At 47.4% G+C, this 24349-nt stretch overlaps 1 protein-coding gene across 1 annotated transcript; it reads left to right on the top strand.

The window, feature by feature from the left end:
- The first annotated feature begins 13609 nt into the window (after window positions 1-13609).
- Window positions 13610-23381, top strand: LOC309374162 (fucolectin-like). Its single transcript, XM_081919042.1, has 5 exons — window positions 13610-13699; window positions 19198-19289; window positions 19573-19650; window positions 22324-22627; window positions 23117-23381. Exons 2-5 carry the CDS (start codon window positions 19199-19201, stop codon window positions 23280-23282), a joined length of 639 nt encoding a protein of 212 aa, XP_081775168.1. The 5' UTR covers window positions 13610-13699; window position 19198; the 3' UTR covers window positions 23283-23381.
- Window positions 23382-24349: the final 968 nt, after the last annotated feature.

The following is a 24349-nucleotide window of genomic DNA, read 5'->3' as shown; positions in this document are numbered from 1 at the left end:
CTTTTTACTGATTTTTCATTTCACATAAACCAAATACAATAATGTTCCATAATCATATATACCCACTTTCTTTCTCAACGCTCTGCCAAAGCACTGACTTCCCTCCCTCCCTCCAGCAGGCTTTCTTACTCCAATTCCCTTTCCTTTTGCTGAAGCCGGGAGAGCAAGACTCTCCTGGCTTCAGCAGAGGGAGAGCTGCGCAGCACCCCTTCAGCCAAGCGGGAGGAGAAATGGAAGGGGCTTCATTTTTCCTGCCGCTTCGCTGAAGGGGCACTGAGCAGAGAGGGGGAGAATTCCCCCCCCCGTTCTCCCCCTCCTATGGTCCGGTGCGTCCTATAGAGCGAAAAATACAGTAATTGACACCAGGCACCAGGTTGGCGGAAGCTAACTAGAACTTAAAAACCCTGCACTGAAGGTGTGTAAAAATTCAGGCATGAACCACCAACTTTTGTGCCATATGAGCTGTAACCTATTTCTGCCCCAGACCGTGTAGATGCATCATTCCCAATGCAGAGCCCACAGAAGATGAAGTACCTGCTGTAGTGCCCACTAATACTCCTTTGGTGCCCTCTGCCCACCTGAGATTGATTTTGTTGGCTTTTTACCGAGGGATGGTGGCAAGCACGTGTCATGGTGTGTGTATGCCAATCTGAACTTTACCCCGCGGTTCAGTACAGAATTCTCAAGGTTCCATGGTTTATTTCTGTAGATCGTGACGTATGTAAACGTTGGCATGGCATCTTATAAAATACGCCCCTCGCTTAACTTTCTTGACCCTGGTGCAAGTCCTTGCCTTGAATGTGCCCTGGAACTTGAGGTCCAGATCAGTGCAGTAATCAGGTGTTGGCCACAACATTTGATTCACATCTCCTGTGAAAGGAATGGGTTCCACACAGACAGTACTAAGATAACCTTGGAAAGAGAACCAGTTTGGCCATTTCTTACTGGGATTAAATCAGTTCAACTACCAATGAACAAAATGTGAAACAGACAGGAACTTAATAGGAAACAATAGAATAAATAGGTTATAATGTGTGCTGGGCCCGGGGTTAACCCGAGCAACGCGGTCCAGGTCCGGTCCCAAATCCAAGGGAGGAGTCAGTCCGACAGGGCCAAGACAGGACACGAGGCAGGAAACCAGGCAAGGGCAGGCACAGGGACTCAGGCAGGTTCCAGCAAGCAGCAATGTTGCTCCTGCAACCTGGGGTGGGGTCCGACAGACTTTTATCTCTGTTGGGGTAACAGCCGATCCTGATCCCCCGGCGACTCACCTCCCTGTCTCGCCCGAAGGCAAGCACTCCTCCTGCGAGTACTCAGGTCTCTCCTTCTCTCAGACCTCAGTCTCTGCAGCTCGGGAGACGTCAGTGGGTTACTAGACCCAGGGGCCGCCTCAGCCTCCCCTGACCTAACCAGTAGTGGTGCAGCTGTAAGTGATGGCCCAGCTGGAGGCAACAAGGGAATCCCCGCATCTGGAGCCAGGGCAGGATCAGGCCCCTGACTCGGCCCAGCTGGTACTTGTTCCAGGGGAACCTGTGCAGACTGGGACTCTTCAGGATCAGGCCCCAGACTCGGTTCAGATGCCGCCAGAGGCAGAGGATCTGGTGCAGACTGAGACTCCTCCGGTTCCGAGCCCAAGCCCGAGTCCCAGGCCATCACATAATGAATGACTTATCCCAAAGACTGTTATTCTAAAGCAGCAATGCGGCAGCAAGCAAAGGCTATAGCAGCCAAGTCTGCTGCTTGTGGCTGGAAAGCCAAACAGGAAGTGTGTGACTGTTGCCATGGGAACAAAGGGGCAGTCCATTCTGTACTGAGCACCGGATGTTAGCTCAGTGGGTTTGTCATATGACCTGTACAGGACGTACATGGGTGGAGTTTATTCTAACTGCTGATGAGTGCAGACATGTTTTCTCTGTACTGAAGTAAAAGACAGGAATAAAAGATGTAAATAGATTTCTGTCTGCTTCTTTCCCCTCCCTGGGGACACCAAAGGGGAGAGAGGAGCAGTTGGTGTGTTTTCCTCACAGCCTGAGGAAAATCGCCGGAACGGACCTCGAGTATGTTGTATCCTGCCGGGAGTCGCCGGAGGGAGGTCTAAGGAATTCAGCCGGTGCCTGAACAGATAGGCACATACCTCTGAGACGGGCTATGAATTCCAACAAAGACCCCCTGCCCTCTCCATCATCTAACGTTGGCTCAAAAGAATACTTACATCCTAGGTTATCCATGCCTGGTTAGCTCCCACAGGATTAGAGACCTTCTTGTCACCAACCGACACGCCGCTTTGCTTCTTTAGGCTTTCCATGGGGCTCCTTCTTCCTCTTAGACCAAGGGGCGTAGGTGCCATAGGAAGAGCTGCCTGCTTCTCTTGCAACTTTGCTGCCTGAAGCAGCACTCGTTTGCTCTTGTCGCTTTCCTTTCATGCAATAAACCAGCCTTTGTCCATTCCTCTCATGAGTGAACTTATTGGGGTCCAAGGCAAGGCTTCTCCTGAGGCCAGCGTTCTCCCTCTTTCCCCATGCCAAGCCAAGGATTTTTCATTTCCCTGAAGTCACTGTGTCCTCTGGGGCTCAGGCCACATTCTCTGTCACACACGGTCACACACCTTTGGGATACCTGGCTGGCCACAGTGGGAACAAGATGTTGGATGAGATGGTCTAAGGCCCTTCTGATGGGCAGCGCTTGCATGGCATGGATCAACCCAGCCCATCAGAAAGGCGGTGACACCACCAGGATCTAGGGATCAAGATCAGGTTTTGACATCCTTCATCTGAGCTGGGTCTGAGAAGGCTTGTGTGGTTTCTGACTCCCTCCCAAGAGGAAATAACGGCACCTCCTTGGCAGGAGATGATTTTAGAAGAAGACATCCTCATTCCATTTATCCCATTTAGAGGTCAGATGGGTGCCAAACTGAGCGCTGATACTGGCAGGTCCCAACCGCATCAGCCAAGCTCCAAAATGAACACTTTGTGCGGTCAGCCTTTTGGAGGGATGGGTATTTTCCTTTTGAAATGGCCTCTACAAACCCATGGAAACATCTGCCTCCCTCCCCTGGCATCTTCCCAGAGGGTAGGCAAGTTAGCAGCAGACAGTCTAGCTTTTCCTGAGCCCTGCAGCTTCGACTAGTCACATAAACCAGGTGAGGGTAGCCCATGGGTCACAAACCCTCAGTGAGTTAGGGACCGCATGCAAAAGCAGGCTCCAGCAGGTTGACTGGATGAGGCCAAGAGTAGATCCTATGGCGAAGAAGGAGGTTCCTCCACATGCTATAGAGGGAAGTGGGGGTGGCTGAGAGCTCATCAGCTTGGGAGGCAGCTCTCCTTGTTGTTGTTGTTGTTTAGTCGTTTAGTCGTGTCCGACTCTTGGTGACCCCCTGGACCAGAGCACGCCAGGCCCTCCTGTCCTCCACTGCCTCCCCCAGTTTGGTCAAACTCATGCTGGTAGCTTCGAGAACACTGTCCCACCATCTCGTCCTCTGTCGTCCCCTTCTCCTTGTGCCCTCCATCTTTCCCAACATCAGAGGCTTTTCCAGGGGGTCTTCTCTTCTCATGAGGTGGCCAAAGTCTTGGAGCCTCAGCTTCAGGATCCGTCCTTCCAGTGAGCACTCAGGGCTGATTTCCTTCAGAATGGAGAGGTTGGATCTTCTTGCAGCCCATGGGACACTCTGGTCCTAAACCTCTGCTGCCTTGAGGGATATCTTTAGGAGAAGAAAAGTCTAAGAAGTAACCCTACCCAAAATTGGAGTGGGATCCCTAAGGGAATTGTATGGCGCCTTGTATACCTCCTTCTAGCAATTCCTGCAGCCAAGCTGGTGCAAAATGTATTTCTCTGCTTTCCTTTGGTTCACATTAGCGAGACTGAAAGGGGGGCGGGTCTCGCTGTCTGGGCAGCCGGGGACCTCCATACACTGCCCAGGCTTGCACCCTGAGGAGGTCAATTTGGTGCTACTGACACAATGGTTTGACTTCACCTCCAGAGACTCACTCCTTTGTCTCTTGACACCGACAGAGGCCAACAATAACAGCAGCCATTCCCACTGTCTTCTGTCAGAATTACCGGTATCTATGTCTTTGTCCAAGGAGTTTTCTTGGCAGGGATACTGGAGTGGCTTGCCGGTTCCTCCTCCAGGTGGATCACGCTTGGTCAAAACTCTCCACTATGACCTGTCCATCTTGGGTGTCCCTGCACGGCATAGCTCATAGCTTCTCTGAGTTATTCAAGCCCTTTCGCCACTGCAAGGCAGAGCTCTGTTTTTTCCAGTAGTGATGTATGGAAGCGAGAGCTGGACCATAAAGAAGGCTGATCGCCAAAGAATTGATGCTTTTGAATTCTGGTGCTGGAGGAGACTCTTGAGAGTCCCATGGAGTGCAAGAAGATCAAACCGATCCATTCTGAAGGAAATCAGCCCTGAGTGCTCACTGGAAGGACAGATCCTGAAGCTGAGGCTCCAAGACTTTGGCCACCTCCTGAGAAGAGAACTCCCTGGGAAAGTCCCTGATGCTGGGAAAGATGGAGGGCACAAGGAGAAGGGGACGACAGAGGACGAGATGGTGGGACTGTTGGTTTCTGCTTCCCTCACTGAGCAGCAGAAGTGCTTGTCACAAGACAGGTGTTTACATTCCACACAGTCTGTACTGTTGGAGGTTTTCCCACGGGAACGGGAGACTGGATGTGACGTATACTGGTTTCCTGTTTTTCCCTGCTCTTTGCAGTTTCTGTTTGTGATTCTCTCCGTGCCTTAGAGGAGAGAGGATGACGCTTTCTCTGCTCCGGCAGAGGGAAAATGTTTTTCTGTAACTTACCAGCTTTGAACTGTAAATAAAGTAGTATAGAGCATGTTGGCTCATACTTTTCATCATTCCGCTGTGCACTGGACACTGCTTATCTCCAACATTTGGTTATGGGCCCAGAAAAATGCAGTGTTTTGAGATTGGTCTTCAGAAGTCGGGCTCCTGGCAAAGGAATAAAGGAGCAAAGAGGATCGGAACAGCGGCAGAGGTACGGATCGCAAGGTATCTGCTCTGCGCGTCAAAATGATTGATGAAGGTATGTGCTACTGCTCCGGGCAGCCTGCCAGCTTCTAATTAATGGCTTTATGGCTGGACTTTGAACTTTTATAGCCGGTTTTGCCGCGGCACAGGCAAATGGCTCAAAGGGACGCTATGCTGGGGGAAAACGAAAGTAAAGTGCAGCTGCAGCTCTATGACGCAGCAAGAATTTAGCACAGCATAGAGAAAGCACTTGGGGACTTTCACTTTTGAGCTTGCTTTTGGAATGCAGTTTGAAACAGCTGCAGATAAGCAACGCAGCATACAGAAAGGCGCAGGCTCAAAGGCAGAGGCTGTTTTGAAATTGCCTTTGGATTAAAGCAGCTTGATTTAAAGCAGCAGTGATGGCTAGCTGCAGAAGGCTGGATGAAGCAAGTGGGGAATTTGATACCACTGATCAGCCAAATGCTCAACTCACAGTAGCCTGTGAAACTGCCATGATTCAGAATGGAGCAGATCGGCGGGGTGATAGCTGCATGGGAAAGGGGGAGTCTTCACAGACGTCATCCCATAGTGCAGTGGAACCACCAGATGGCGCCAAAGCTTTGAAGGCAGTGAAATGCTACTCATGTGGACGTCTAGGCCATATGAAGAGGGATTGCAAATATCCCAGGGCCAAGACAGAGCAGCGCAGCGGAAGCTCATCGCGTTGAAAAGGCCAGAGCAAAGGCAAAGGTCCGGTGTCCAGGACAACGCAGCACAAGGCAATGGTCTCACGCTACGCCCCAAAGGTTACAAAGGTTGCAGAGGTTGCAGAGGTTGCAGAGGTCCAGAAGAAGTCTAGATCTTTCTTCGTTGTTGATTCAGCTGCAACGCATCACATGTGCAACGATAAGCGACTGTTTGTGTCTTTTACACCGCAGGAAGGTGCGATTCACCAGGCGGATGACCACACCATCCCCAGTAAAGGCTACGGAACTGTTGTTCTTCACAGTTTGGACTTATCGATACAGGATGTTCTTTATGTGCCGGACGCCAAGCATAATCTGCTCAGCGTTGGACAGCTGATGGAGCGGAAAATAGACGTTTCCTTTACGAACAATAAGTGCATCATCACAAAGAAAAATGATTATCAATTGTATGCTGAATTTGTTGATCGTTTATTTGTTTTGTATTATGATGATGTTGTGCAGGATGACACTTGTTGCATTGCAGGTTCTAACAAAAGTTTGCATGCAGAATGTATTCACGATTTTCACAGGAAATTTGGACATTTGCATTTTGAGGCAGTATCTAAAATGCCTGCCTTGGTTGAAGGTATGACTATTAAACCCTGCAGGTACCACATGAAGTGCAAGGCATGCGCAGCAAACAAGGTGAAAATGGCTGCGAAAGGTAAGGTGCCTACTAGGCAAGCTACAGAACCATACCAGGTTGTTCATGCTGATTTGGTTGGACCACTAGCGCCCTCTTTGGGTGGAAATAGGTACTTCATGGTTCTCATTGATGCATTTTCCAGGTATATTTATGTGTACAATCTCAAGCAGAAATCAGAGGCTTTTCCTAGGTTCAAGGAATTCTGTGCTTGGTTGGGAAATGTGCATGGCAAGAAGATAAAAATTCTTTTCACCGACCGGGGGGGAGAGTTCACTTCTCAGCAGTTTGAAGCTTTTCTGGCTGAGAAAGGAATTCAACACGATTTGTCTAGTCCTCGCTCGCCATGGCAGAATGGACTTGCGGAACGAGCAAATCAAACATTGCTTCAAGGGTTAAAGACCTTGCTGCATGATGCAAATCTTCCAGAGAGTTATTGGGCCGAAGCTCTCTCATGTTTCACTTACAGTTATAATCGCAGGTTATCTTCAGCGATTGGTTGTACCCCCTATGAGAAGATGTTTGGCAAGAAGCCATACATCAAACACATGAAAATTTTTGGTTCGGACATGTGGGTTCATTCACCACAACACTCCAAGTTAGACAAGCATGGATTGCATGGTATCTTTCTAGGTTATCAGAAAGGGTCTTACAGAATAATGATGACTGACTCTAAGGAAATTAAGCTCACAAGAAGTGTTGAGTACAATGCCAAGTGGGGGGAGAATGTGGGAATTTTCCAATGTTATCCTGATGACAGTGATGAGACTGAGGATAGTCAAAAGCAACCGCAACAACCCACACCCACTGATGAAGGTTCTGATTCTGAGTCTGAAACTGAATCGGGTGATTCAGAGGATTTCAAGAGTGCGAAAGCCTCTATGCGACCCTCTGAAAGCTCTGATCAAGAATTGGAGGAACCATTGTTCACAATAGGTCACTTTTCTCCTAAGAAGGAAGAGGAGAGTGTTGAAGACCTAAGGCTAATTCGTAGGTCACAGAGAGCCACAAAAGGCAGACCTCCAAAGAGATTTGCTGATGAGTTTGCTAAGATAGCAGTAACAGCTGTTAAAAGCTCCAAGAAGGTTTTTGAACCTTCAAGTTTCCAAGAAATCCAGGATTTGGATTCAAAGGAAGCTGAGCCATGGTTAAATGCCATGAAGGCTGAGCTTGATTCCTTGGAAAGGAACAAAACATGGGAACTTGTTCCAGTAGTTCCAGGAATGAAACTGCTTGGAAGCAAATGGGTCTTCAAAGCGAAGACTGATCAAAATGGCAAGATAGTCAGACACAAAGCCAGATTGGTAGCCAGAGGTTTTGCACAGGTACCAGGTGAAGACTATCACGAGACCTACTCACCCACAGTGAGGTATGAGAGCATTAGGCTTATGCTCAAGCTAGCTGCAGAGGAAAATCTACACATTAGTCACCATGATGTAAATACAGCTTTTCTGTACGGATCTCTAAATGAATCACTTTATATGCTTCCACCTGATGGCGTACAGGTAAAACAGGGATTTGTTTGTGCTCTGAAAAAGTCAATTTATGGTCTCAAACAAAGTGCACGGTGTTGGCACACAAAACTCACTGAAGTATTGTTTTCTCTAGGTTTTAAGCAAGGGAAATCTGATCCATGTGTATTTGTCAAAGAGGAGGGGCAAAAGAAACTGTATTGTTTGTTTTATGTTGATGATCTTTTATTCTTTTGGAAAGATGTCACAATGTACAATAATGCCCTAGCTCAACTCAAAGAGCACTTTGACATGAAAGATCTTGGTAAGGTAAACAACTACCTATCTCTGGAAATAGAGAGAGATCAAGATGGAAACATTCTAGTACACCAGTCACGGAAAATTGCTGATGTGTTAAGCAAACTAAACCTGATGGATGCTAACCCTGTAGACACACCGATGATAACAGGTTATCAGGTAGATGACACTGAAGAAGCATTTTCTGACACTACACTGTACAGAAGTGTGCTAGGCAAACTAAACTTCATTGCCAGATGTTCAAGACCAGACATTGCTGTTAGCTGTAATTTGCTAAGCAGACAAGTCAACAATCCTACTGTTAAGGATTGGAAAGCTCTGAAACGCATAGCGCGGTATTTGAAAGGCACTATGCATTACAGACTGAGATTTAACAATCAGAAGTCTGGTGGTCTTGAGATATTTGCAGATGCAAGTTTTGGAAGTGACACTACAGACAGGAAAAGTACGTCTGGAGTTTGCTATAAGTACAATCAGGGTCTATTTGATTGGTCATGCAAGAAGCAAACAACAGTTAGCTTAAGTACTTGTGAAGCTGAACTGAATGCACTGTCTTATTCACTTAAAGATTGTGAATGGTTGTTACAATTGTGCAAAGACATGAAAATTCCTGTCAAATGTCCAATCCAGGTTTACCAGGACAACAAAGCATGTTTGGCTTTGCTGAATTCTGAAGGTTGTAAGCAAAGCACGAAGCACTTGCAATTGAAGGTGCAACATGCTAGGGAACGTATTCAGAAGGGACTCGTAACGGTGTCCTATATGCCAGGTAATGAAATTCCTGCTGATGTATTGTCCAGGATTGTATCAAGGGATCAACACTGTACCTATGTGCAGAAGTTGGGTTTGTACTGATATTGTACGAACACGCTGCCCAGTGATGTTCACAGAAAGGGGGAGGATGTTGGTTTCTGCTTCCCTCACTGAGCAGCAGAAGTGCTTGTCACAAGACAGGTGTTTACATTCCACACAGTCTGTACTGTTGGAGGTTTTCCCACGGGAACGGGAGACTGGATGTGACGTATACTGGTTTCCTGTTTTTCCCTGCTCTTTGCAGTTTCTGTTTGTGATTCTCTCCGTGCCTTAGAGGAGAGAGGATGACGCTTTCTCTGCTCCGGCAGAGGGAAAATGTTTTTCTGTAACTTACCAGCTTTGAACTGTAAATAAAGTAGTATAGAGCATGTTGGCTCATACTTTTCATCATTCCGCTGTGCACTGGACACTGCTTATCTCCAACAGGGACAGTGTTCTCGAAGCGACCAGCATGAGTTTGACCAAACTGGGGGAGGCAGTGGAAGACAGGAGTGCCTGGCAAGCTCTGGTCCAGGGGGTCACGAAGAGATGGACACGACTAAACAACTAAACAACAACAATGACCTATGTAAGTGGAGTGCCAGAGGGCAGCTAAGGAGTCAATGCTTACTGGCCAAGATGGCTCTGTTCTTCCTCCTCTGTCATAGATGATCTACCTCTGAATGCCAATTTCCTGGGCATCACAAGTAGCAAGAGCTCTGTTGCACTGCCCTGCGCCTTGTGGGCTTCCCACGGGCATCTGGTTGGCCATTGAGGGAACAGGATTCTGGACTCTGGTTGGATCCAGAAGGTTCATCTGAAGTTCTTAAGAGAGCCTCTTGACCTCACACAGGTCTCAGTCCCTCCCCACCTATGACTGCATCACCAAAGCACATCCACGCTCCCTCCACAAGACTGTTGACTCTGGAGCTTAATGGGCAAGGGACACAGCCAAAATAAACACTCATTTTAGGATTTGCTTGTTCCAAACATGCATTGAGTGATAATTTGAAGTCTTTCCTTTGGCACCTGCTAGAGAGGAATGTTATTTCCTCCTGTGGGAGGGAGCCAGCAACCCAGTTGGAGATGGGGGTGGGGTGTAGGTGTAGGTCCCAGAGTTCAAAGAGTTCAGAAACTGGATTTTTTGTTCTTGAGGGCATGTTACAAATCCATGAGGACCTCCAGCTCTTTGGAGAATGACAACTGCATGGTAATTCAGCAAGTCCAAATCTGAATTGAATAGGGTTTACATGTTGTTGACATGCCAGGCTGTTCAATGGCACTTCGAATTCGCCTCCCTGCCTGTCTGTAACCTCAGCCTCCCACTGTCTTTCTTAGAATTCTTCAGGCTGTCGGACCCTAATTTCAGAGGCTGAGTTCATGGTTCCTGTACAGGACCAAAGCCCAGTTTCCCATGGTGTTTGGGTGAGGAAACATGCGAAATTCTGTGGCTGAGGAATCTGTGGGGATGGAATTTCCGCCACAGACCAACAGCATTTTGATGATGATGATTAAAATTTCTATATTGTCCTTCAACTGAGGATCAGAAGGTGGTTACAATATAAAAACACAAAAATACACAACATAGTAACAAACCAAGTGTTTCATATACCGTATTTTTCGCTCTATAAGATGCACCAGTCCACAAGACGCACCTAGTTTTAGGAGAACGAAAACAAGAAAAAAATATTCTGAATCTCAGAAGCCAGAACAGCAAGAGGGATTGCTGCGCAGTGAAAGCAGCGATCCCTCTTGCTGTTCTGGCTTCTGGGATAGCTGCACAGCCTGCATTCACTCCATAAGACGCTGTCAGGGGCTCAGGAGCAGAGGCACAGGGGAGAGAGGGAATGGAGAGCGAAGGGGAAGAATCTGAGGGCAGCGTAGGGGAGTATGAAAGTGGCCCGAGAGATTCCATGAGTCTCTCCAGCGAATCAGAAGATTCCCAGAGGGGGGCGCCTATGGCCAGGGCAGGGGGGGTCCCAGGGGGGACGCACCAGAAACAAGAGGCCAGCGGGGACTCCCAAAGCAGCAGCTGGAGTTCAGGACCAGCTTCACCACCAGAGCGTAGTGGGGGGGGAAGGGTCCCATGGATCAGGGCCAGCGTCTCCCCCAGCAGGGAGAGAAGATGAGTCAGAGCTGGCCACGCCTCCATCGCAGAGTGAGGGAACGGAGGGGAAGTCCGTTTCAGCTAGCCTCCCCGAAGGGGGAAGCAGTGACAGGAGCAGTGTAACGGTCAGGAGGAAGGTTGCCAGGTGGGCGCGCGTGCCAAGTTCGAATGTGCAGATGCGCGGCACAGCAGGAAACACGGATTGGGAACCAGGTCCTAAAGCCCGCCGGAGGCAGGGGGAAGAATCAGGGGAATCAGCGTCAGAAGAGTGTAGAAGGAGCGAGACCCCAGCGGACAGGCGGACCCAGAGGAGGAAAGAGCAAAGGAAGAGGTGGAGCAAGGCTAGAGTCTTAAACTGGTGTCTGGGGGGAGGAGATTCAGACGGAGCTTCAGCGGTCTAGAGTTTAAGACGTAGGGCTGCGCGCCGCGGCTTTGAAATCAAAACTGAACTACAATAAAGACCTTTGTAAATAGTAACGAACTGGCGTTGGTCCTTTGTGAGCTGGGACCTCGGGCAGCTCTGACAGACGCACACACATTTCCCCTTACTTTTTAGGAGGGGAAAAGTGAGTCTTATAGAGCAAAAAATATGGTATATAAATTTTTTATTAAATTTTCTGTTTTACAATTTAAAAATACTCAGTGACTTCCATTCTTCTCTTCCCACGATTCTAGATTTAGGTAGGTAGCCATGTTGGTCTGACTCAGACGAAAAAAATTAAAAAATTCTCCAGTAGCACCTTGGAGACCAACTAGGTTTGGTCTTGGTATGAGCTTTCGTGTGCATGCACACTTCTTCAGATACACTGAAGCAGAAGTCACCAGACCCTTATATATAGTGAGAGGGTGGGGAGGGGTATTACTCAGAAGGGGGGTGGGAATGGGTGATTGACTCAATGGGTATGGTAAACCTGTTGATGACTGTTAACGACTGCAATCTCTTTCCGTGGTTCATTTTACATATAAAAAATCCCTGCATATTTTATAAAAAAAACCTATACCATTCAGTATTCCATTATTATTGCATCCAACATAACTTATTTACACTGTTGAATTTATATTAATGCTGCCAGTGTTTTCAGCTGTATACAATTCTTTTCCATATATTCAATAAGCGTTTTCCAATCTTCTTTAAATGTATGCTCTTCAAGAAGAACAAACCAAGTGTTTCACAGAGTTGAAACCCCACCTCCTGAGAGATAGGACGGCTGTAGGAAAAAGTGGCTTTTTGCTGCTGTAAAGCAGCTCTGACCGTTGGAGTAGGAAAATCTATTGTTGCAAAAATGCTATACAGAGCATGGGCATCAAAGCAGAAATGTCAACCTTACTGTGAGGGAATTTTAATTATTTTTAAAATGGTTTTTGATCATTTTAAAATCTGTATGACTCCCAAGAGTGTTGGGTATTTGCAGATTAGTTGCGCTGTAGAAGGTGTGCTGGGGAGACCACACATTCAAGAAACGCAAAATAACTTTTGCTAGGTTTTAATAACAAAAACTCATTTTACACTAAACTACAATATATCAATAAGCATGACCCATCCACCAGGGTACTGAGAGAGCTACATGCTGCTCTTTATGTACCATAAAGGTAAAGGGACCCCTGACCATTAGGTCCAGTCGTGGCCGACTCTGGGGTTGCGGCGCTCATCTCGCTTTACTGGCCGAGGGAGCTGGCGTCCAGCTTCTGGGTCATGTGGCCAGCAGGACTAAGCCGCTTCTGGCGAACCAGAGCAGCAGACGGAAATGCCGTTTACCTTCCCGCCGGAGCGGGACCTATTTATCTACTTGCACTTTGACATGCTTTCAAACTGCTGGGTTGGCAGGAGCAGGGACCGAGCAACGGGAGCTCACTCCGTCGCGGGGATTCGAACCACCGACCTTCTGATCGGCAAGCCCTAGGCTCTGTGGTTTAACCCACAGCACCACCTGCGTACTTGTGCACATTTCCAGCCAGGAAGACAAGCATGGCACAGGTGTTGCAGAGCACTGCAGTAGCTCCCTCGCCAGCCATGTCTCTTGGCCCTATGCACACCGTGAGACAACACTTGGCCAGTCTAGGGATGCGGATGGAGTCTCTCAGAGCAGCCCTAGAGACATTTACAGTATAAGGAAGTGATGGGTTCAAGGCTGGTGTTGGTGATGCTGATGCAACTGCCAAGAGACCATTAAGGTGAGCCATGGAGTGGTAGAAGTTCAAAACAACTCATTCTGCTTCCACAAGGCCGACCACAAAGTGTTCATTTTGGAGCTTAGCTGATGTGGTTGGGACCTGCCAGTATCAGCGCTCAGTTTGGCACCCATCTGACCTCTAAATGGGATAAATGGAATGAGGATGTCTTCTTCTAAAATCATCTCCTGCCAAGGAGGTGCCGTTATTTCCTCTTGGGAGGGAGTCAGAAACCACACAAGCCTTCTCAGACCCAGCTCAGATGAAGGATGTCAAAACTTGATCTTGATCCCCTAGATCCTGGTGTCACCATCTTTCTGATTGGCCAGGTTGATTGACGTCAGGCAAGCGCTGTCCATTGGGAAGGGGATAAAACCTGGAGGTGCAGGACTCCTCTGGAAGCAGGGAGGTCTCAGTTCCAGCTTGGGGAGAAGAACCTGTGTCTCCTGTCCCACCAAGAGCAACAGACGCTTCTGCAGAGCCCGAGAAAGAGAAGCAAGGTAAGTCGAGAAAACCCACTGGATGTAATCTTTGAGGTCTAGAACTTCCTACCCTACCCTCTCCATAAAAAAGTAGGCCCTGATCCTTATTGGGTAGATCTAAAGCTGTGTTGCTATCAAAGGGTTAAAAGAGTAGCAGAAACGCTCTAATCACTGAGCAGCTGGAGGTCATTAGGCTTCCAGGAACATGAGTCTGTATAAATAGTCCCCCTGTTTGTTTGTTCTTCCCCTTCTCCCTTTGGGTGTGTGTTTTGCTGAGATGTGTGGTTCGTCGCCAGGATTGTTTTTTGGTGTTTTGTAAATAAACCTTTTTTTTGATTTACAAACCGCATGCTCCAGGACTCCTTTTTGGGAAGATGCTGCCTCTCCTGCCCTTCTTAGCTGCTGCGCGAAATCCTCTGCCGTGGTGAGACTTTTAAAGAAGGAAGTGCACTGGGCATTTACATTAAACTAATTAAAGTTTAATGGGACAGGTTATGGTTGTTTGTACGTCAAGAAGGAGATAAGGAGAGCAGTTCAGAGTGATTTATGCAAGGACTGGAGTGAAGACAGAAGCGGTTGCCGACAACGAAAGCCTCCAAAGCAGCTTGAGTCCTGCAACGTGCCTAGAAAAGTTTTAAAGAGGCACTGCGCAGTTTGTACTCGCTGGAAGACGTCTGATTCCTCAAGGAGCCACCTCAGCAGCTGGGAGACGGTCTACAGGTGTGTGAGTATCGTTCCTAAGCCCCAGGGAGGATGGCAGAGTCCCAGGAAAGTTTTACTGTCCCGTTTACGCGACTCAATGGGAAAAATTGGCAAGATTGGAAGGCTAGAGTAAGGGTTTGGTTGCAAGCAAAAGAGTTGTGGAGCTGTACTGAAGCACCGCCTTTACAGGCAGCTGCAGACGCGTCTGCAGAAGCCAAAGCAGCAGCAGCAGCTTCACAGAAACGCGACAGGAAAGCCCAAGGTCTACTAGTTTTGGCAGTGGGACCAGAGCAAATGCCTTATGTTTCTGAGTTAAAGAACACGCATGAGGTCTGGACGGTTCTGCAGCGGTTAAATTCCAGAAACACTGCGGGGGCCAAGATCCATGCTACAAGATGTTTGTTTGATTTACGTCTCCAACCGGGAGCGTGTGTGAAAGAACATATTGCCAAAATGGTGTCTGCCTTTAATCAACTAAGACAGCTGGGCATTCCTTTCTCTATGGAGCAGCAGTCATACATATTGTTGTCTTCTCTTGATAAAAGCTATGAGACTCTAGCTCTAACTTTGGAAGCTATGCCTTCAACTGAATTAACCCTTGAATACATTTCTTCTCGGCTTGCGGATGAACAGGATAAAAGGCAAAGAGAAAGAGGTTTGTCTTTAAAGGGGAGTTATGCTGTGCCTAAGAGTGTTGATGCTGAGTTTGAGCACACAGTAAATGCTTTTGCAGCTAGACACTGTTTTCGCTGTGGTTCCCCTTCCCATCTAATCAGGAATTGCACACGTGAACCTGGTCAAGACAGCAACAATGCCGTTACCCCTAGTTACCAGACAAGGAGTTCCAGGGGACGTCGAAGAAGAGGAGGAGGTCGTGGCTACTCCCACAGCACACAGCACATGGCTTCAGCAATGGCGTTGATGCAAGGGCGTGGCCAAGGCAGCAATCTACGCTGGTTGATCGACAGTGGTGCATCTCACCACCTGGTGGCGCCATCTAGTGTACGTTTGCAGAATTGCAGACATTTGCTAACCCCTAAAGTTGTGACAATGGCAGATTCAACTAAACGTTCCTTAGAGACTGTAGGCACAGTGTTCTTGAATTGTTTGCAAACAGAAATTGATGCCTACGTGCTAAAGGGACTGAAGGGGTGTATTTTGTCTGTGTCAGAACTTGATAGAAATGGGTTTAAAACTGTGTTTGAAAATGGGGTTTGCACTATTTCAAAGAATAACGTATCTCTTTTGCAGGTGGAATGCAGAAATGGGTTATATTATTTTGAGACAAGTCCAGATGAAGTTGAACAGGTTCATGCTGGTTGTGTGAACACGCCTACCCATAATTCTTGTGTTCATTTATGGCACCGCCGTTTAGGGCATATTAATTTTCAGTATGTTAAAAGGCAACCTGAATTATCAGAAGGGTGCAAATTGAACAAATGTACTAAGTATTTGGATTGTACTGCATGCAAAAGTGCGAAGGTTCATAGATGCAGCTATCCCAGTTCAGATAGGAAATCTGACAAAGTATTCCAACTTGTGCATATGGACCTATGTGGCCCAATGCCTGTTGCTAGCATGGGAGGTTCAAAGTATGCACTGTGTCTCTCGGATGACAAAACAAAGGTTACATGGTTTTTTCCTCTCAAAACAAAAGCAGATACTGCAGAAACAGTTAAAAATTGGGTTCATGCGGTAGAACTTGAATTCGGTACTAGAGTACTTGCTTTTCAGACAGACAGAGGGTCAGAATTTACCGGGTCTGTGTTGCAGAATTTCTTTAAGAAAAAAGGAATTAAGCATCGTCTGTCTACACCTTATTCCCCCCAAGAAGGAGGCGTGGCCGAACGTAAAAATAGGGTTCTGCAAGAGTTGGCAAACTCTATGTTGTTTGATGCTAAACTTCCTCAAAGTTACTGGGCGGAAGCCTGGCAGGCGGCTACTCATATTCTGAACCGAGTATATAATTCGGTAATTGATACTACGCCTTATTTTGCTTTATATGGGAAGAAGCCCAAAGTTAATTACTTTCGGGTGTTTGGATCTCAAGCCTATGTACTTATCCCAAAAGCGTTAAGGAAAAAGGGAAGTCCAAGGGCTAGGAAACTCATCTTTTGCGGGTACGAACCACATGCCAAATCTTGGAGGTTTGTGGACCCAGGTGGGGATACTACAAGAGTGGTCCTCAGTAGGAGCGCTGATTTTTGTGAGCAGTCCGGATGGACTCACTTACACGCTAACCCTGACATTTTGAGAGATGATTTAGGCATTCATGCTGAGAAAGAAAGTCCAGAGAGTGATGAGCCAGAAGGGGATGGTGCACACGGTTCAGATGCAGATTCTGATCACGCACGAGGTTCTTCTCCTAAGGTAGAAAAGCCAGAATCTAGGAGTGCTCCAACTTCGCCAGTCAGTAGGCCTAGCAGACAGCAAAAGCAAAGCAGGTCACCTGCAACACCAAGCCCAAGGGAGGTATCTAAACGGAGGTCTTTATCCCTAGGGGCGCGTCCAGATATAAAGTCTGAGACAGATTCTGACAGCCAACGGTCAGAGGGGGCACAAGAGGAGCAATTGCGCAGGTCAAAACGCGCCACGAAGGGCAAGCCGCCAGAGCGGTTTAAGGTGACAAGTGTATACGTAAATATGGCACAGTGTGAGCCAGAAAGCTATATGGAAGTACAACAGCTTCCAAGCTCAGAAGCCGTAAAGTGGCAGGAAGCAATGGAAAAAGAGATGGCTTCAATGAAGTCTCTCAGTGTGTTTACAAGTACAGAGCTTCCGAAAGGGCAACAAGCTGTAGGTTGTCGATGGGTATATCGTTTAAAGCCCACAACTACTGAAGAGTTGCAATATAAAGCCCGGCTAGTTGCAAAAGGGTTTTCGCAGCGCAAAGGTGTTCACTATTCTCAAATCTATGCCCCTACTTCAAGATCGGAGTCATTAAGAATGCTTCTAGCCTCTTCAGCTAAGAAGGGAAATAAGCTGTTTCATTTTGATGTCAATGTGGCTTATTTAAATGCAGACTTACAGGAGGAAGTCTATATGACACCACCACCAGGTTTTGAAGGAGACAAGCCAAACCAGGTCTGGCGCCTACACAAATCCATTTATGGGTTGAAACAGTCCGCCCGTAATTGGAATTCCTGCTTAAACGATGCTCTAGAGAGCATGGGGTTCAGAAAGAGCGCAGCAGATGCGTGTCTTTATCTAAAAGGCTCGGGATGTGAACAAGAAGCAGTTTTGATATTTGTTGACGATTTATTATACAGTGGAAAGGATGATAAACTTGCACAACAATTTGCCACAAAGCTTGGAGAAAGGTTTCAGATAAAATCACTAGGCAATGTATCTGTTTATCTAGGAGTTAAAATTCAGCAAGATGAAAATGGTAACTATTGGCTTAGCCAAGAAGCTAAAATCCAGCAGTTGCTGGAAAGGTTTAAAATGAACAACTGTGCTGGTGTTAAAACCCCAATGGAGTTAAGTTACACAAAGGATGCTCAAACTGAGCAAAAGGCAGAGTTCTGTAATCCCGGGGTTTACCAGTCAGCGATAGGCAGTCTACTCCACATTGCACAGTGGACTCGGCCCGATATAACATATGCTGTCAACATGCTGTGTAGACAAGCTGAAAAACCATCAATGCATGCTTGGCAAGGAGTAAAAAGAGTTTTAAGGTATCTCCAAACTACCAAAAGCTTTCGCTTAAAACTATCAGCAGAGGGCAGCACACAACTTGAATGTTGGGCCGACAGCAGTTGGGCAGATGCTGGACCAGATAGAAAATCAGTGTCAGGAATGGCGATAAAATTTGGAAATGCACTAATTGGTTGGAGATCAAGAAAACAATCACTTATAGCTTTAAGTTCAACTGAATCTGAGTTCAATGCGTTATCAGATATATGTAGAGAACTGGAATTTTATAAGCAACTGGTACAAGAATTGTTTGGAGAATGTTCCCTACCTATCAGAGTGTGGGAAGACAATCAACCTTGTATTAAACTAGCTAAATCAGGTCAATTCAAGGCGCACACAAAACACTTGGATATCCGTTATCAAAATGTATGCCAAAGTGTAAAACAAGGTTTAATTGAACTAAAGTATTGTCCAAGCCAAGAAAATCTCGCAGACGGTTTTACAAAAGCTTTGAGTCCGCAATCTCATAAATGTTTCTGTTCAGGTTTAAATTTGTATTAAGGTTGGTACAGCTCAGTGTTACGAGCGAGAGGGGGTGTTGCTATCAAAGGGTTAAAAGAGTAGCAGAAACGCTCTAATCACTGAGCAGCTGGAGGTCATTAGGCTTCCAGGAACATGAGTCTGTATAAATAGTCCCCCTGTTTGTTTGTTCTTCCCCTTCTCCCTTTGGGTGTGTGTTTTGCTGAGATGTGTGGTTCGTCGCCAGGATTGTTTTTTGGTGTTTTGTAAATAAACCTTTTTTTTGATTTACAAACCGCATGCTCCAGGACTCCTTTTTGGGAAGATGCTGCCTCTCCTGCCCTTCTTAGCTGCTGCGCGAAATCCTCTGCCGTGGTGAGACTTTTAAAGAAGGAAGTGCACTGGGCATTTACATTAAACTAATTAAAGTTTAATGGGACAAGCTGTATTAGTATTTTTTAAAGTCTGTTAACTGACTGTCAGGGATCTCCAGCACTTTGGAGAAGGACAGTTCCTATGGCCAGCCTAGCCACAGATTCTGAATTCAGGACTCTTAGCTATCACCCAAGCCCTGCAATGGGGCTAAAGGGGAGCTATCCCCCTCCCCATGGCTCCATTACTGGCTCCTCGCTCACTGCCTTCTGTTCTTCCCGTTGCAGGATGATCCTCGCTCGGACTTGGCTGCTGGCCCTGGTGTTCCTGGCTGGATTTTGGGTGACCCAGAGCTGTGATTCTGATGTGCAACATTCTAGTAAGACCTGGGGAGAGGAAGGGGAAAGTGGGGCTGGTCTGTGGGCGAAGCTAAATGGTTCCCCTCCCTGTGGTCACTCTTATTCCTCCCCAAAACAGTAGCTTATAAGCTGCTTTGTGATGGTGAATAAAAATAGTAGTAGTAGTAGTAATAATACTTCCAACACAATATTAAAATAAAGTAATGCATCAAACATTAAAAGCTTCCCTGAACAGGGCTGCCTTCACATTTCGTCTAAAAGTCAGGTGATTGTTGTTCTCTTTGACATCTTGGCTTCTCACAGGGAGCGAACCGCTAGAAGGCCCTCGGAGCTGGACTTCAGTGTCTGGGCAGAACGATGGGGGTGGAGACGCTCCTTCAGGTATACTGGGCTGAGGCCGTTTAGGGCTTTCAAGGTCAGCACCAACACTTTGAATTGTGCTCAGAAACAATGCAGATCTCTCACGACCAGTGTTATGTGGTCCCGGCGGCCGCTACCAGACACCAGTCTAGCTGCTGCGTTCTGGATTAATTGTAGTTTCCGGGTCACCTTCAAAGGTAGCCCCACATAGAGCGCATTGCAGTTGTCCAAGTGAGAGATAACCAGAGCATGCACCACTCTGGTGAGACAATCTGCGGACAGGTAGGGTCTCATCCTGTGTACCAGATGGAGCTGGTAAACAGCTGCCCTGGACACAGAGTTGACCTGCGCCTCCATGGACAGCTGTGAGTCCAAAATGACTCCCAGGCTGCGCACCTGGTCCTTCAGGGGCACAGTTGCCCAATTCAGGACCAGGGAGTCCTCCAAACCCACCTGCCTCCTGTCCCCCAAAAACAGTACTTCTGTTGTCAGGATTCAACCTCAATCTATTAGCCACCATTCATCCTCCAACCGCCTCCAGACACTCACACAGGACCTTCACCGCCTTCACTGGTTCTGATTTGAAAGAGAGGTAGACTTGGGTGTCCTCTTACTCACTGGGTAGGGGGCGATATTTTCCTGTGATCTATTGCAAAGCCTGAAGGGTGAACCGAGTCTTGGACCATCAGCTGACAAGCCATGATGGGACAGTGAAATTTCCCCCTGCGTCAAGCTATAGGGCCTAGACTGTTCCATGCAAGGGGAGAGCAGAAGTAAACAGAAGGTTGCCTGAGAGTGCGGGGAGAAGCAGCAATAATGATCATTTTGCGTTATGTAATCTCCACTCCCCTACCAGGGCAGCAGGGGCATAATTGGCACCCACAGCAAAATGTAGTCACTGGTCCAAAATGGTTGGTGACACTTGATCTGAGAGATCCTTCATGTCTATGCATGTTTGGGTTACCTGGCCCAAAGGTATTTAGGTCTTTGAATGTTAGAAACAAGACCTTGAACATGTCCGTGACCAGAAGGAATAGAGACACAAGAAGACTGGAAGAAATTTAAAGAATACTTAGCTAAATATTGTGGTATAAGATAAATAGAAAATTCTTGGAAGTATCAAATAGGCTTAGGGGTAGAATAAGAATAGGTCTTAGTAAGTATTAAAGATTGGAATAATAATAAAGGAAAAGAAGTTTGTAAATGAACGGAGTTAATATTATTAGAAATATATTTGGAGAACTGCTATAATAATAATAATAATAATAATAATAATAATAATAATAATAATAATTTTTATTTATATCCCGCCCTCCCCAGCCAAAGCCAGGCTCAGGGTGGCTAACAACAATAAAATAGTACAAAAGTACAGCACAAACAACACTCTAAAATCATTCATTACAAAATTGATTCAAATCAAGCCACTGGCAACCATTGTGCCAGAGCTCCGCGAAGACTGCTGAGGGAGAGAGTCAGGCTGTGCCCTGGCCAAAGGCCTGGAGAAACAGCTCTGTCTTGCAGGCCCTGCGGAAAGATGTCAAGTCCCGCAGGGCCCTGGTCTCTTGGGACAGAGCGTTCCACCAGATCGGAGCCACAGCCGAAAAAGCCCTGGCTCTGGTTGAGGCCAGCCTAACTTCTCTGTGGCCTGGGACCTTCAAGATGTTTTTATTTGAAGACCGTAAGTTCCTCTGTGGGGCATACCAGGAGAGGCGGTCCCGTAGGTACGAGGGTCCTAGGCCGTATAGGGCTTTAAAGGTTAAAACCAGCACCTTGAACCTGATCCTGTACTCCACCGGGAGCCAGTGCAGCTGGTATAGCACCGGGTGAATGTGGTCTCGCAGCGAAGTGATATAATGAAATTCAGTTAGAGGGGATTTGAGGAAGTCACCTTTTAATGAGAAGAAGTTGGGTATTAGAAGAAATAATCTTTTTATATGTGTTTAGTTTATTGTTGTGTTTTTTCTGTTGATTGTTTTTATGTTTGCGTGTGTTTATGGGATGTTTTAAATGTTGAAAGTCAATAAAAAAAATTTGGGGGGAAAAGAAACAAGACCCTGAACATGGCCTGGCAGGTGACTGGCAGTTCCCTCAGCACAGGTGTCATATGTCTGCATGTGGACCTTCCACTCAGCAACCCGGCCGAAATATTCTGCACCAGTTGCAGGTTCTGGACCAACACCAAGGGAAGGCCCACATGGGACCCATTACAGTAGTCCAGTTGTGACATTCCCAATGCATGAATCACAGCAGCCCAGCTATCCCTGTCGGAGAAAGGGCACAGTTGATGTACCAGCCTAAGGTGATAATGGGTTCTTCTCGCCACAGAGGTCATACCGGAAGAAAGATACATTGAGGAATTCCCCCAAACTCTGTACCTCCTCACAACCCCATCCAGAACTGATGAATTCCCCACCTGGAAACTGGTCACCCACAAATTGCCAGAATTATTGATTATTTAGTGGGGGGGGGGTGTTACTGGCAAATGCAATATAAATTTTGTAAAACAGAATGACATTTATTCCCAACTTATTGGCACTGCTGTTATCTGTAGGTTAACTGTTAGTTCTTAATATGAAGGAAACGTAGAAGCATCTAGGTGGCGACTGGGAGAACAGGATGGGCCCTTTGGGCCTGATCCTGCTGCGTCAGGGCTCTTCTTGTGTTCTTACTTCTCCCCGTCTTCTTTCCCTCAAGCTGTTGCTCCAGCTGTCAACTTGGCCAGAGGCCGCCCAGCCTGTCAGTCCTCCACTAACCCCCATCCAAGAGATCCGTCAGCCGGCAAAGCTGTCGATGGGAACTCTGACGGGAACTTCTTCCATGGCTCCTGCACCCACACCAACTCTGAAGATGCACCCTGGTGGTATGTGGACCTGGGGGAGCAGTATTCCATCTCCACCGTGGTGGTGAAGAACCGCTTGGACTGCTGCGGCAGTAGACTCCTGGGAGCCCAGATCCGTGTGGGAGACTCCGTGGCTGACCATGGAAAGTCCAACCCTCTGTAAGTTCCAGTTGCCTCTCCCCTCCCCACTCTCTCCTCAGCAACTACATCCTGGGAGACACCCTCAAGATCACTTGCTCTGGATTAGTTAACTTCTATTTTACACACACACACACACACACACACACACACACACACACACACACTGGTACCTCTGGTTTCAAACAGGATTCTAGACGATGTTGGACTACAGCTCCCATCATCCATAACTATCAGCCATGCTGGTTGATGGGACTAGAGCCCAACAATATCCAGGGGTCCACAGATTAGCTATCCTGTCATACAACAACACTGACCATGTGATCCTCCGAGATGGACCGTGTGGGGTGGAATCTGAGGTTCTCTTCCTACCTGCATGGTCAAGTCCAGAGAGTACCATCAGGGAGTGCTTTAGGAATCCCGGGCAGATTCTGGTACAGGCCATGGAAATAGATGGAGTCATTCTGAATTGCTTCCACCCCAAGGCTGACCTCCCTTTTCCCTCTGCAGCTGTGGGAAGATTACAGATTATAATCGTGGCTCCATCAGTACCATCAGTTGCCAGGGGATGAAGGGTCGCTATGTGAGCGTGAACCACCCGGGGGAGCCAGCCATCCTGACCTTGTGTGAGGTGGAAGTCTATGGGACAAAGGTGGAGGATGCGCCTTTGGAATAAGCAGCCTTTGGAATAAGCAGCCACGCGTCGCGTGGAAAGGGGCACGGGCAGAACTGATGGAATCGGTGTTGGTTGTCCAATAAATATCCTTTGAGCAGCCTTCTTTTGTCTCTCCAGTTTGTTCGTCAGAACCAAGGGGGTCTGAGATTTTGCCAGAGCCATAGAGGAGGCCAAATGACGCCTTGTGGAGACTGCAAGTCCTATTTCGCTCCCTCACAAAGAGAACAAGTCACAGAACGAGGGAGGCCAGAGAATTCTGCTCTTTGACGACATGGATGTAGAAATCCCACCTGTGTGCATCATTCCTCACTATTCAGGACCAGAACTCCTGATTGCACCCCACCTCTGATGATAGTGCAGGGAAGGGTTAACACTGAAGATTATCTCTCTCTCCACCCCAACACACAATTTCCTAAAGCTGCTATCATGAACCTTGGTAGAAGTTTAGGAGCCATCAGGAAGAGGTTAATTGACGACCCTTATTGACTTTGAAAGAAGGAAGAGTCAAGGTGTATATGTAAGACAACACTCTCAAACAAGTTTGTGTTACTGTTGCGGTTAGGAAAAGAAGTGGAGTGGATGGCTTTTTAAATCCAAAGTGCCCTAATATCAAAACACCATGAAAAAAATGGAATCCAGTCGCTTGAAACGCCTGCCACAAGGGAAACAAGTAATACCGTATTTTTCGCTCTATAGGACGCACCCGACCATAGGACACACCTTGTTTTAGAAGGGGAGAACAAGAAAAAAAATTCTCCCCCTCTCTGCTCAGCGCCCCTTCAGCGAAGCAGCAGGAGAAACAGAGCCCCTTCCATTTCTCCTCCCGCATCGCTGAAGGGGCACTGCGCAGCTCTCCCTCTCCTGAAGCCAGGAGAGTCTTGCTCTCCCGGCTTCAGCAAAAGGAACCCGAAGCCTTTGGAGCGCAGCATGAGTTCCCGGCTATCCCTGAAGCCTGGAGAGCGAGAGGGGTCGGTGCGCACCAATGCCTCTTGCTCTCCAGGCTTCAGTGAAAGTAACGCAAAGCCTCTGGAGCACAGAGGGAGCGCTCCCTCTGCCCTTTGGAGGCT

The sequence above is a fragment of the Podarcis melisellensis genome (genome assembly GCF_964234715.1).
Source record: "Podarcis melisellensis genome assembly, chromosome: 7".
Classification (NCBI taxonomy): Eukaryota; Metazoa; Chordata; class Lepidosauria; order Squamata; family Lacertidae; genus Podarcis; species Podarcis melisellensis.
Note: the sequence above shows the minus strand (reverse complement) of the source record. Positions and strands in the feature narration are given on the sequence as shown.